The following is a 15,000-nucleotide window of genomic DNA, read 5'->3' on the forward strand; positions in this document are numbered from 1 at the left end:
TAATCAGATGGAATTAATCACAGCTGTGTAGCTCGGTCTGTCTCAAGCAGTGGAGCAAGTTTGCGTACATCTAGTGTGGATGCTTTAATACTTGGATATCGGACATTTGGACATATTTTGTCACAGAGGTAGGATGTGTTGCTATTATTTGACAGTTTGTATTCATGTATGGTCACTAGAGGGTAGACATTATTTGTAGAAACTCTGTAGAAACTATTTCTCATATTCCACTATGCTTGTACCTTAGACATACCCTCTTCATACTGTATTAGCATCTCTCCGGAGTACAGTATGTACAGTATAGAGCTGTGTATTCTGTCCCTGTTGGCTTTAGTCTCAGTGTTATTGATGCACTTTATTGTGGGGCCAAGTTAATGGGCCAGTATAGGTTAATCACACTTCCACAGGCTGTGTTCCTGTTAACATGGAGTGTTATGCCTGCGTCAACTCAACTTTATAGCTCGAGGAACAAAATGTTTTTATTAAATGCGTCTCCTCAAGTTATAAAGTTGAGTACAAAAGTCCTATAGGCTACTTGTGGGGACAAATTATCTCAGAGTCCGAGCTTCGAACATTCGTACTGTACACTGTTGTCCTAATGGCATAAGGTGGTATTCTATGTACAATGCCGTAGACACTAAGGCTGTTGTAGTTAGTTAAAGTAATACAAGGCAGGTCCACAAATTACGATTTTTAGCAGCCTCTGCTGGTCATTACCGTCACTGCAGGTCGTTCGTTTATTCCTGCATTACCCAGAATTCCTTTTGTTTTCACCGGAAGACAAAAGCGTTTCATAAAGCGTTCTTTTAATTGTTTTATACTATCTGTGGATCGTTTCTCTTAGCCAGTGGAGCTTTAGTTACCGTGAGCTGTGTTTTCTTTTGCTGTGGTTTTTCCATCTGTTTTAAAAACAGCGTGAGATTCCTTTTTGTTATTAGCGCGGTAGTTCCTGGCCAAACAGGAAACTGGTGTGGTAGTTCCTGGCCAGGAAACCGGTGCATTTCTGTTTCTGTTTTCCAGCCGGATGACGTCATTTTCGCGGGAAGGACGGCCTGCCACCGTTTCAATAGAAAATATAATAGAAAAGGCTTTCGGGGGTGAAATTCATGGAGTGGGTGTTGTGAAACATTTGCCACTCACAAAAGATATACAATTTAACTTTTTTTTAAGTTACCTAGTATTACTTTAAGGCAGGGGTCTTCAACCTTTTCAGGCCAGGGACCCCCAAACTGATGGGGAGATGGAGCAGGGACCCCCTACCTCGTAGGGTAGGGGGGGGCTACCACATATTGTATATTTATGTATACAATTGTGTTTTATATTGCCTGCTCCTATACGCACCTGCCCCAGTAGGTGTGCAAAATAAAAATTATCTACAAAATATGTATAAACATACCATGTTATTGTGCATTGTGCCTCCATTTATCTGTTTGCTATGGATTCATGTTATGTTTAAAGACAATTTGACATTTGGGGGGAAAAAATTAAAAAAAAAAGTTATATTTTTTTCAAACACAAATATTGTTTAATCAAACAACTTTCGCGGACCCCCTGCAGTACCTTCGCGGACCCCCTAGGGGTCGCGGACCCCCTGTTGAAGACCTCTGCTTTAACACATTGAATGCCAATCGCGTAGATCTACGCGAACCTATTTAAAGCCGCAGCGTGCCAGTCGCGTAGATCTACGCGAACCGCCGATTCCCATGTTAATCGCCCAAGGTGCACTTTCCGAATTTTTTTGATCCATTTCCGTTTCCGGTTTTCGGTCGGAAACGGAATTATTCGGGTTCCGTTTTTTTCGATCGTATCCGCTTCCTGTCTGGGATCCTGTTTAAAACTCGATTTTCTCGGTTTGTTGTTTTTCTCCTCGCTGATCACTGTTTAGCGTGTATCGGCTGTAGCTTCAAGATGGCGGCTCGCATTTGGAAACTGTTTTCGCTGGACGTTTCTCACGGATCCGCTGTGTGTTTAGAACCAAATGAACGCGCACTTTTAACTTATTTAGCGAGGTCTGTGGCGACATGATAAAAACAAAAAAACAACAATAAAACGCTGGCACTGGTGAGTACATTATGAGATTAAACTCTGGCATGGAATGTGTTAAGGACTACAATTCTCTTGAATCATGTTTATTATGGCTTCTTTAGTACACTTCATTAGGGACATTAACTTGATGTCTGTCTAGTCACTGGAATGTTTGACACAGGTGTCATGTATTGGCTATCAAGTGATGACACTGCTCAACCCTTATGTACTGCTGCATTCACTTGACCTTCATCAGGCCTTGACTGCGTGCTCCTACGCACCTGTCCTTGAAGAAGTTGTGTGCAGAAGGAACTTTTTAACTATGCGTAAGTTAAAGTTAAAGCCAGTTAAAGTTAAAGCCATTAAAAGTTACCTTTGGTTGGTCCTTCATATTGGGACGGTATCAGAATTTGTTTCTAAAGCAGGAGATAAAGGCTTGTTAACAGCCATTTTCTCCGCTATTGAAGCCTCTGCTTGAATTTAGTGTAATGCCACTACATGACATTGCACTGACATCAGCTACAATTCTCTACAATGAACAATTCGAGAGCTACAGATTATATACATTTGTCACTGTTGTAGAGCACCCCTCCTATCTCTGTTGTGTGTTTTGTAGCGTTAAGGCACACTTCAACTCTTAAATACAGATTATTCTTTTGGAAAACTGTAATTTCATGCTACAGTATCGTTTCCTTGTGCATAGGTTTTGCACTTCCCTTTTAATCTAGGCATGCATTATGTGTGTATATATATATAAACTAAAGAAGACTCGTGCACATCTTGTTAGACCCCGACTGGAGGTGCAGGTCAGCGCAAGAGCTATTTATGATGTTAAAAGATGAAAACCTTCACAAGAAGGGAGCGCACAGTCCTCTGGTATGATTTTGCTTCTTTATTTGCACAACCCGTCTGTGTGTGTGTGTGTGTGTGTGTGTGTGTGTGTGTGTGTGTGTGTGTGTGTGTGTGTGTGTGTGTGTGTGTGTGTGTGTGTGTGTGTGTAACTCTAAACACTAGTAGAAGGACTTTGAAGTCAATGTAAACGAAACGGGGAGCCAGTGCAAATTAGTGAAGACTGCATGGGGTGATGTGCTCTCCTCTTAGGTTGTGTCAGTCGCTTAGCAGCAGAATGTTATAACAGTTGGAGCCTCTCAATAGACTTCTGGAGGAGGCCAGACTACTTTGCAGGAGTAAAGGCTACTTGAAATGAATCCATTTGTCAGCACCCCTCATGAGTTAAAAGCCTTGGCAATGTTTCTGAGATGAAAATAGGCTCCAGCACCAAGACTTTTAACTTCTGACTTAATCGACGGGGTTTAGATTCCCACGGCTGTTTCAAAGCGTATGCCTTTTGTTTTGGGGGCCAAATAAGCACATTTCAGTCGTGTCCTCATACAGTATAGCTTTAGAAAGATAGTCAAGTCAAGTAAACTTTTATTATAGCTATATAGCTATGGAAGTTTGCTTTGTGTGCCCCAGTAATATTGTTAAGTGTGGTAGCATATACATTGACAATAGTAAACACCAACATCTATAACGTGATCTCCAGGACTGAGCTATAATTTTTGAAATTCTATCTACGGAAGCAGCAGGATGCAATCAGAGACACCAACGCAGTGTTGAAGATGATTTTGTGATCAATCATGGTGAATCATGCACTTATTTTCAAAAGAACAGAAGTGCAGAGACCTATAATTACATTATTGAGTCTAGGATCACTCACAATTTCAGTGAGAGCAGTCGCTGTTAATGTGATTAAACCTGAAACCTTAATGAAACCTTTCCAGAATCTTCATGTAGGAAGGAATTAATTCATTGGAAACCAACCTTTTTTTTTTAGTATCTTTCTACGTGTCTGGATATGTGTCTATAATTAGTTAGAGTCTCGCTATCTAAATGTGGTTGCTTAAGCAATGGTTTCACAACAGATGCTTTAAAATAACCTTGTTTTGATCGTTAAAACAGCGTTTGCTACTTAAACCCATTAATACCTGGAACGCATCTGTGTCACTTTAGATTTCTTTGGCTATTCAAAAATAGCAGATATACAAGCTCATAGCGCGGCACCGAGTGCCGCGCTATGAGCTTGTAGATCTGCTATTTTTTTTTTTAGATTTTTTTCCAAAAACTGTTAGGATTTTGATTTTTTTAAAGAATTGCCTCAGGTCTTAATGGGTTAAAGAATCCAGTGGGAGTCAAGGTGAGAGGTGGAGAAGTTGCTCTCCTGCTACGAACTTGTAACGATCTGCTGCAGAAATACTTGTGGATTCATCCATTGCAGCATCATGCTTATTAGCATTTTCGTACAAGGATCACCAGTGTCAATAATGGCAGCCCCCTCCCTAATGGCTGTGATTTTACCATTGAAGCAGCTGGTTAAAGGAGAATTCGTTAGGGTTAGGGTAGGACGTTTTTCTTACCTTTTTATATGATGTTATGATATCCTATGACGAGTGGTACTATAGATAGAGATAACTCCATCCCGGGTCCGCCGCAGCTAAAAACCCTGCGCCTATGGGACTTGCTCTAAATCACGCATTTGATAGCTTTATTTATTATATTTGTGGGTGAGATCTGACGTTCATAGTGACAGAACGCTATGTAACGTGATTGTCTTGAATTGCGCCCCACCGAAAGTCTCACTAATTAACTTTAAAGGAGTGGTGAATAAATTCATCCTTGCTTTATGCTTATTACACATTTTAAGGATCACCAGTGTCAATAATATAATGCTGGCCCCTAATGGTTGTGATTTTATCATTGACAAACGTAGCAAACTCCTCACGTTTCAAAACAGAGGCTTGTGAGAGAAAAGCAGTGGAAAAGGGCCAGGATTTAGCAGCTGGTTAGTAGTTGATAACAATATTTTAAAGCTTGCCAGCGTCCTAACTAATCATCTTAAAGAAATGTGCTTTTCTTGCTGGGCATACAGACCTTATTATAGTCAGCTATTATAACATTTCTAGCCATCCATGCCATATCTCTGTGAGCTAATTCAGAATGAGGATGACTTTGAATTGAAGTGCATGCGCTGTCTGCTGCGTTAACAGGAACAGACTGTGTGTGATAAAAATAGCACTGAAAAGATCAGAGGATGTGAGAATACTTACCACTCGCTTATTTAATTATATTCATGGTATGTGGACACACAACCAAAGGCAAATTGAAATTCTCCCTCTGTCATTCGCTTTCTATACAACTCGCCCACACAGATATTGCACCCCCCCCCCCCCCACCCCCAAACAATACAGTGTGTCCCTGCAGGAAAATTGAGTCCAGTTGATCTCTCTCTCGCTCCCTGAGGCTGAAAGCGAGTGTCACTCACTGTCAGCAGCTTTCCTCTAATAATAAACAGCCTGCAGGGGTCTCTCTCTCTCTCTCGCTCTCTCTCTCTCTCTCTCTCTCTCTCTCTCTCTCTCTCTCATTCTCTTTTGTAAAGTGTTTAATAGATTTGAACTGCATATCTTTAACCATGTCGTTGCTGTCGGGCAGAAACCTCTTAACTCCATTTTTCGGCACGTTGTGAGCTTGTCGATCTTGATACTTTTGAATTTGAATCCTGAAAAGTAATAGTTTTGGACAAATGAGGTTTCCACCCGGCAGAGACGATATGAACCCTATTCTGTGGGGGCGAATATTGAATTAAATTAGCCGATATAGGCTACAACTGAGCTTGTAGATCAGACATATTTTCAGCAAAGAGAATTGGTGTAGAGCAGTGGTTTTCAACCTTTTTCATGCCAGGGACCCCTAAATTTATATACATTTGGCCGCGGACCACCATCTGAAAATGTTTTGTGCCAGGGACCCCCAGAAGCAAAGATTTGAGTTAATGTTCTCTTTGAAAAATTAATATATTCAAAGATTTGCACACATTTTCACGATTTTTCAAAAATAGCAGATCTACAAGCTCATAGCGCGGCACTCGGTGCCGCGCTATGAGCTTGTAGATCTGCTATTTTTGAATAGCCAAAGCTAAGTGGTTAAAATGATTCTGAGGCTATGTTAACTAATTTAGCTGGGGACCCCCTGGTACCCCCCCAAGGACCACTGGTGGTCCCCGGACCACTGGTTGAAAACCACTGGTGTAGAGGCAAAAAAGGAGGCAGCCTATTATAGACCCTTGGGGGACTCCGGTCAACGATAGGGCTTAAGTGGTTAAGTTAGTCCGTGTCATGGTGTTGTAAAAGCCATCACTATGAATACAATACATACATAGTAGTGATGCGCGGGACGGGTTTTTTCATAACCCGCCCCACCCACCCCACCGCGGAACCCAACCCACCCCTAACCTGTCCCGCAAAACGATATATAAATCAACGACTCGGCCCGCCCCGCGACCCGCGGTGAAAGAAAAGAAGATAATCATCATCATAATAGCTCAGATTTATATAGCGCTCTTTTAACCCATTAAGACCTGGAACTGTGTCATTTTTAGATTTGAGCTAAAAAGCATTATTTTACACTTTGGGCTATTCAAAAATAGCAGATCTACAAGCTCATAGCGCGGCACCGAGTGCCGCGCTATGAGCTTGTAGATCTGCTATTTTTGAAAAATCGTGAAAATGTGTGCAAATCTTTGAATATATATATATTTTTAAAGCGAACATTTTTAACTAAAATCTTTGCATCTGGGGGGTCCCTGGAACAACATATTTTGATGGTCCGCGGCCAAATACATATAATTTTGGGGGTCCTTGACATGAAAAAGATTGAGCACCACTGATATAGAAACATACTTTTTTTCAGAATACTGTTGAGATTTAGGAGACATGTAGAATCTGCTTCAGGTCTCAATGGGTTAAGTCCCCAAAGTCGCTTTAAATGTCTACAGTAGCACAATATTGTCGTGTGGGACGTTAGGGCCACATTAGGGATGTGAAACGACTCATATTTTGCAAGTCGACTTGTCGAGGGCATGTGTAGATCAATTTTTTCTTTAATTTATTTATTTTGCTCCGCAGCAGTTAAGTGTAGAGACAAATTGAGCTTTCCTTCAAGCGCCACAACTTCTGCAGCTTTACCCATCATGTTTAGAATTTGCATCAAAGCCCTAATGATAATGAAAATGAGACTTTATTTTGTAAACATGTGTTTATTAAACACAGAACACTTGTTTAATCCGTAGGCTACAGCAGCCTGACGAGGCTGACGTATGACAAATAGAATGATGTCAGACTGAGCTCTCCGTCCCGATGCCAAATAATAATAGTAGCAACAGAACATGTTCAACAATATATAGCTATATGGCCTCATATAAACTTTTATAACATCTTACGTAGCGCTTGGTAACTTCAGCGAGGTGCTCGCCCTGAAACACGGTCGCCCCGGATCAAATCCGGCGACCTGGGAACGGTCGCCACCAGATACTCCTACACGTAACCTCAGTAAAAAATGGGGGCGAGTGTGTTTTGGGGCGATCGTTCCGGTTACCTCAGCACACGTTCTCTCTCTCGTTCTCAGCACACGTTCTCTCTCTCGTTCTCAGCGCACGTTCTCTCTCTCGGCGCGCTGTCATTGTTTGACGACAGGGCACGGGGTATTCTGGAAATGCCATCAACTCACGGAAGCCTTTCCCCTCGACAACATCGAGTATTCTTAAACAATCTACAAATGAAATGAATGATTTGTACCCACGCCGCCAGGGGAGACTGCGACCTGAATGCAGCACCTTAGACCGCTCAGCCTTCCTAACATGTATATCTATGAAATGATCACACTGCATTTAATAACATATTTATAACTCATTAATACCAGTTTGAGTAATCTATCAGCTATCTAAAACATAGTTATACATCCTTAAGAAAGCATTGAACAAGTCATTAGAAAGTCATTAATTGACAGTCTGTGGATGATCTTATTAACTACTTATAACAGATAGTTATTCTACAGTGTTACCTTAAATTTGCAATTGTGAATCGGGGTACTACAGGGCATAAATACTGTCAGAAGTGGGATTTGAACCCACGCCTCCAGGGGAGACTGCGACCTGAACGCAGCGCCTTAGACCGCTCGGCCATCCTGACATGTATAACTCATCAATACCAGTTTGAGTCATCTATCATCTATCTAAAAGACATAGTTATAAATGTGGCTGAGTCATGATGACATCAGCGTGACGTCAGAGGTCCACCCGCCGGTCCTCCCTTAAGCTAATTTTAATATAGGATAGTATAATGCAATTCAGATATCATCAGTATATGTCCATATATGGGCTTGCTGATATGCCCATATATGGAGATCTCATTTGACCCCTGGTGTGACTATTGTCACGGCAGACCCCTCCCTGTACAGTGTTTGCGCCAAGTTAGGTGCAGATTGGAGCAACCTGTGGCACCCAGGGGCCCCCTGATGTGACCCATGGGGGCCCCTGGTGTGGTTATTCTTATGGCAGACACCTAAACAGTGTTTTTTCCAAGTATGGTGGGGATTGGAGCAACGGTGCGCCTGTGGCACTCAGGGGTACCTGATGTGGCCCCTGGGGGGCATACGTGGCCCTTGGTGTGACTATTCTGAAGGCAGACCCCTGAACAGTATTTGCATGGCCCCTACTGTGGCTATTCTCATGGAAGTCCACTGAACAGTGTCTTCGCCAAATTTGGTGCAGATCAGAGCAACGATGTGTGGCACACCACCTATGGCACCGTATATCTAATACGTCTACTGTTTATTCTGACTTCCCTATGCCTAAGTGCTTTGTATATTGAAATGCAATGTTTCACGTAGTTCTTCTAGCTTTCACTAGAGTGAAAGCTAGAAGAACTAGAGTAAGCTTGACTTTCCCTTATAAACGTCTGAAAATGTACATTTACAATCTGGTCTTTATCCAGAGCTATTTACAATTGCCATTGTGTCATCTAACACATTAGTGCTTACAGTCAGTTAATTAAATTCAGAGGAGTCCATTCGGATACATTTGTTTACTATTAGGAGCTACACCAAAACTGACAGTGAAGGTCAGTTTTTGACCCCCCCCCCATGCCGGCACCTTTGAGTTTCAGGAGGTTATAATGCAGTTGGAGGAACAAGTTATCTGTCCACATCCCGCTCCCTGCAGGAGCCATGCCCCAACCTGTAGGAGTCACTAGAGCAGCTACAGAGATCACCCTCCCTATAACTGGCTAGCCCACCCACGAAAACGGTGTGCCCGACCAAGCCCGAGGAATTGAACCTCAGTCTCCGCAGTGGTAACATGCCAGTTAGATGACTATTGATGCGTTCACTTCCATCACTTGGAGATTTTCCATGGATCTTGACAGCGCAGCATGCGGTGTCAGTCTGATAATCTGGGAGGGTTGGGAGTTTAGTCCTTGACTAACGAAGTGTGTTAATATGCAATCAATCATCTCGCTGACAGTCAGAGTAGCTTAACGACACTCTTCATGATACATTATACTCAAAACAAACAGACAGGAAATAAAACTGGAGCAGACTTGAAGCTGAGAGTAAGGACAATACACACTATTCCCACCGCAATCACTAAAAAGTAGTCAGATTTAGGACTGCAACAATTGATTATCTTCTTAATTTTTTACATTAATTGAGTAATCGATTTTTATTTTTATATAATTATTTTTGATTTTTCACATATCAACAAAAATTAACCACTTAAGCCCTAATGTATACTTTGTTATACAACAATGTCACGCAGACGTAGCTAAAATATTTATCTTTTTGAGAACCTTTGCTACTTGTAGGCCTATTTAAAAAAGAAAAAAAAAGGAAAACATAAGATGTATTAAAGGTAGGGTAAGTGATTTTCTTTCATTAAAATAAGTGTTAAATAGCTCTATATTGTGATAGTACTCATTGCTATAGAGTGTTTGTTCAGTAAAAGGAGTCTCCTTGTCTCTCCAGCTCTTTATAAAACAGAAAATGCAAAAGGAAAACATAAGATGTATTAAAGGTAGGGTAAGTGATTTTCTTTCATTAAAATAAGTGTTAAATAGCTCTATATTGTGATAGTACTCATTGCTATAGAGTGTTTGTTCAGTAAAAGGAGTCTCCTTGTCTCTCCAGCTCTTTATAAAACAGAAAATGCATTTTCGTTTCAGTTTCAGTTTCATTTCCAATTTTATCCAATCAGGATAGAGAACTCAATCAGGATATAGATTAAACAAGTGAAATTGGAAGTGATGACACTAAGAAATGAGCAGGCAAAATTGGAACTGGAACACTATAAAAATGAAGCTTAAAAATGGGTACTTTCTCCTGATTGGCTGAGAGTTTGACACCTACCGGAAAATGTATTTTCTGTTTTTTAAAGAGCTGGAGAGACGGGGAGACTCCTGTTACTGAACAAACACTATATAGCAATGATTACTATCAGAATATAGTGATTTTACCTTTTAACAAAATACTTTTTGTTTTAACCCAAAAATATCACTTACCCTACCTTTAAATACAGAAATAAAAGAATGATAATCAATTAAATTGATTAGTTTGATTAACTGTTACACTGCTAGAGTAGAATGAGTCTTGCTATAAGCAAAAATATCTATCTATCTCCTTGTCTATAGACGGATTTCTTGTTTACCAACATTGAGACTGCACGCCAGGTGACTGTTTCATATAATCTATTCCCAACAGATCCCCAAACCTGTTGTTTTGGGGGAGCGCTGGTTTCAGTTCATTCAACCTCCTCTGTCTGTTACTTTTTTTTACTTTATTTGTTTATTTAGACAGGACAGAGCATATTAATGAACGTCACATGAACGTAATACACCGGATTTAGCAAAGATGCTAATTTTCATCCACAGTCCTCACACAAAACATAAAATCAGAAAAACATAACATCAGAAAACAGACAAACGGTGAAATACATTTACATAACATTACATAGCCTAAAAATAAACCTAAAATATGGCTGGTGAGACGCTGCTAGCGAGACATATATACTTCACCCCGCATTGCGCGCTGAGAACATCTGACATACAAGCTCACAACATGTCGTGGATGCGACCGTTGTGAGCTTGCTTTATCATTATCATTACTTATCTATTTGTCATGTGATTAAGATTTATCAGTCAGATCTTTCACATTCCTTCCCTATTAGCTATGATTGATTGATTGATTTAATCTGATTTAATCACACATTAAGGGGCCTCTAAAACAATGCAAAGCTGTGATGTGCTGTGTGTGAAAAGTGATTTAACTTACACCAATAAGGGGTGCGACACATGCTACGAATGTCACTGTTTAGGTACAAATTGTCCTGTGAGGTCATGTCAGGTCATGTCAGGATGACCGAGCGGTCTAAAGTGCCAGACTCAAGTTGACGAACCTACCTGGTTAAGTGTCTTCTGGTCCCTGAATGGGGGCGTTGATTCGAATCCCACTTCTGACACTAATGTACTGCATTTCATCTTGATGAATTGAATACATAGGACCACAATGGAAACAAGTCCTCAGTGCTTTTTGGGTTATCCTTTTTTAACATTACTTGTGTAATTGTACCGCTGTACTGTTTGCAAATTATTATTCATGTGACAATGACTGTCAAAGAGGATCTAGATACCCGATACCATTTGTCTGTATTTGCCTTGACAAATGTGTGGACAGGGCCTATTTCATAAGACAGCATAATATATCATGAACGCAACAAAACAACCAATCGTACCCAAATTGACATGTTGAGGGGCCTCTAGTGTGTAATAACGTGACGCCAGCGTGGCACTTGATGTGGTGTTGCCTCCATGCTGGAAAGCTGAACGTTTTTACTCCTTATCTACCACATTCGCTCGACGCAACCTGTTATGGCAAATCTGCACCATTTGTAAGTCAATAAAGTATGTAATAGCACGGAAGAGTCACTGTTTACAAGTTCTGTCACAAACCATGTGATCCACCGTCAATCTTTAGAAGAGGGTCATTATGTAGTGTAGTACCAGAAACATGGCCGCGTGCTACCATGTGACACATGTTGTCGCCCCTTTTCGAGTTTTTGCCACTCAATAGAGCACACCTCCAAAAGTGCTTTAATTTCTGCCCATAGGGGCTTCTGCACAAGTGAAAAGTTACACTGCCTGAGCTCCACCAGGCAACCCAGCCTGGTGGAGATCTGCCCTCAGTGGAGTGCACTTTCCTAGTTAGCGTGGTTAGCGTGGGTGCCCTGACTATTGTAATTTTCCGACTTTATTATGTTAGTTTAATCTGCCATCCTTCTCTCCATTCTTCTTTCCACCTCCCCCACCTCTCGTTCTACAATTTTTGCCCGGCCCTTCAAATACCCCCCCCCTCTTCTCTATTTCTATCTATCTTTTTCTTCTTCGTTTTATTTTATTGTATTTACGTTTTACCCTGGTTTTCTCTATCTGTCTTCATTTTGTTTCCTCTCTGTGTCTCCTGCAGGCTCCTCCAGGGCTGAAGAAGAATCTACTGAGAACCTATGAGTCATGGAGTCCAGAGCAAATCAGTAAAGGTAGGCTCAATTCGGCACACAAGAAAATATTGGTTCTTGAAAAATAGCGGATTTACAAGCTTACAGCGCATGTTGTGAGCTTGTAGATTGGATGTTTCCCTATTTTATGCAACACTGTCATATGCCAAAGTACAAGATAAAATAGGGCATTCATTTATGAAGAAAAAAATATATATATGAGGAGAAAACAAGGTTTCTGCCCAACATGGTACTTATGTGTGACTAAACTGTCTGGACATAAATGCAATAAATGTAGATGAAACAATTTAATCACCAAAAATAACCATGTATTTAGCCTACTCAGCCCACATTTTCGTGAGGCAGGGTGTTGCAGACTCCCAACAAACCCCCAGGTTGATATGGTATGATTACGAGCCAAACAACCATTTATAGTGCTCTTTAGTGTGGTCTGGTCTATTATGTTCTGTTATTGAGTAAATTGTCCATTTTTATCTGTATTAAAAAAAAATCTACTTCAATATCAAATTCACACACAAATAGGGTGCCAGAGTCAGTGCCCTTTACTCTACATCAGCATCCATTAAAAGTGGCTGTTGCTTATGCTGCTGTTTTTTTTACAATAATGTGTTTCAAAACACTTTTTGTCACTGCAAACAGCTTGTGTCTCATCCTATGAATTTAAATGTATACGGCAGGCCATTAGCATGGCTCATATTCTGCATATGGCTAATGGGCATGCCTTCAGTTTCAGGGCCACAGCTGACCTCAGCAAACACTTTGCATTTTAATGCCGTTTTTGCATTGTTCTGAGTAGATGCTTTTTCAGTACTTGTGACACTGTGGCAGCAACCCCATGTTGACCTACAGTAATAGGCTAATTTATGCTCACTATATGTACTAAAGTAAATACATGTCTGTTTCAAACGATGTCCTCTCTCACATTACTTTACGTTACAACAACACCACTGCGTTCCGCCAGTCTTTTGAGCAGGAGCACGTGCATGCCTGTGACACTGCGTTCCCACACTACTGTCACACTGCTACAGTACGTGTATCATAGCACCTAATACCGATGTAGCCTAGCATGCAGATTAGTTGATGGTATAGGCTACTTAAGGAAGTCAATAGCCATTGATTGATTGATTTAATACTTTATTAACACTTGCAAAGACAAGTACAAGGAAGTACAGTTCAATACAGTTCAATACAAGGTCTTTTAAGAGGATTTTAGACCCAAGAAAGCACTATGGCTTGTTTCCATCAGGGTCCTTTGTAATCAATTAATCGAAAATGAATTGAGTTAATGGTACTTCACACCCCATCAGATGTGCAACCCAACCCCCGTCTCTCCATTCAGTAGGCTATGCGTTGGTCCCACTGCCAGGGTATGGAGTTCATTTCTTCTCTTTGTTGTCTGTGCATGTCTTCATGGGACTGAACATAAACAGGTATAGCTACAACTGACGACAAAATACAGCCGAAAAGTGAGTTTCAGAATAGTTTAAGTGAAAGATCAAACGCGTTACAGAAGCCATAGCCAGGATAGCCTAATCATACACAACTAACAATGTAACAAAACTAACTAAATAATTGCTTATAATATCATCTAATTTTGTTTTTGTCTGTTTACCACATCTGTTGATAACCTATTGATCCTACGTACCTTCCTTTCTTTCTTAGCTTCTATAAGGCATTCCTTGGGAAAATTGTAAAAACTGAAACTAAATAAAAACTAAACAAAAAATGATTAAGTCCTAAAGATCACATTTAATAACAGTGTGGACAGTCAATCCTAAAGACCACATTTAATAACAGTGTGGACAGTCAATCCTAAAGACCACATTTAATAACAGTGTGGAGTTGGTGATGTTCAGGCTTCTAAAGGACACTTCATACTAAATAGCAAAACCCTTTTGACTTTTATTAAAACAAAAAAAAAGTGGCACTTTCAGTTGAATTCACAGAAGTATGAGAGTAATAAAATATAAATTTGCCTTTATGTTATTAAACATGGTATGTTGGAACATGTGCCGAAATAGCTCAGTTGGGAGAGCGTTAGACTGAAGATCTAAAGGTCCCTGGTTCGATCCCGGGTTTCGGCAGCTTGGGGCTCCCTCTTTTAGGGTGCCAGTGGCTCAGGCGTTAGAGCGGCCACTTGGGAATTGGAAGGTTCCCTGTTCGATCCCGGGCTCTCCCTTGTCTTACTGTTGAAGTGTCCTTGCGCAAGACACCGAACCCTTAACTGCTCCTGGTGAGCAAGTTGGTACCTTTCCTCCGCCATCGGTCTGTGAATGTATGCACGATCCATGTTCTCTGGGAGAAGTGGTGTTAGTGTTCCGTGTAGAAATATTGTTAGTGGGAATGAAAACATAGTGGCACCACCGGAAGTGAAAGCTGAAGGCAGACCAAAACCCCGGTTTCCTTTGCGCACGGGTGCTACGTCGCCATTGTCCCAGAGCCAGTGAGAGATAGTACAAACAGCAGAGGGCGCTGTTTTTCATTCTCACTGGCTCTGGGTTCCCAGATTGCCTCCCTGCTGGAAAGCTGAACGTTTTCACTATACAGTAATAGGCTCATTTATGCTCACTATATGTACT

At 41.0% G+C, this 15,000-nt stretch overlaps 1 protein-coding gene across 1 annotated transcript in view; it reads left to right on the plus strand.

Annotated features, from left to right (window-relative positions):
- The window catches only part of LOC308085997 (cytoplasmic dynein 2 heavy chain 1-like), a gene marked incomplete at its 5' end in the record, with an annotated part of 118,415 nt that overhangs the window by 24,855 nt on the left and 78,560 nt on the right, over nucleotides 1-15,000 (plus strand). Inside the window, one exon of the mRNA XM_080429314.1 lies at nucleotides 12,373-12,442. Coding sequence (XP_080285440.1) covers nucleotides 12,373-12,442 — 70 coding nt within the window. The remainder of the gene's footprint in view (nucleotides 1-12,372; nucleotides 12,443-15,000) is intronic.

Source organism: Gymnoscopelus braueri (assembly GCF_963280865.1).
Source record: "Gymnoscopelus braueri genome assembly, chromosome: 5".
Lineage (NCBI taxonomy): Eukaryota > Metazoa > Chordata > Actinopteri > Myctophiformes > Myctophidae > Gymnoscopelus > Gymnoscopelus braueri.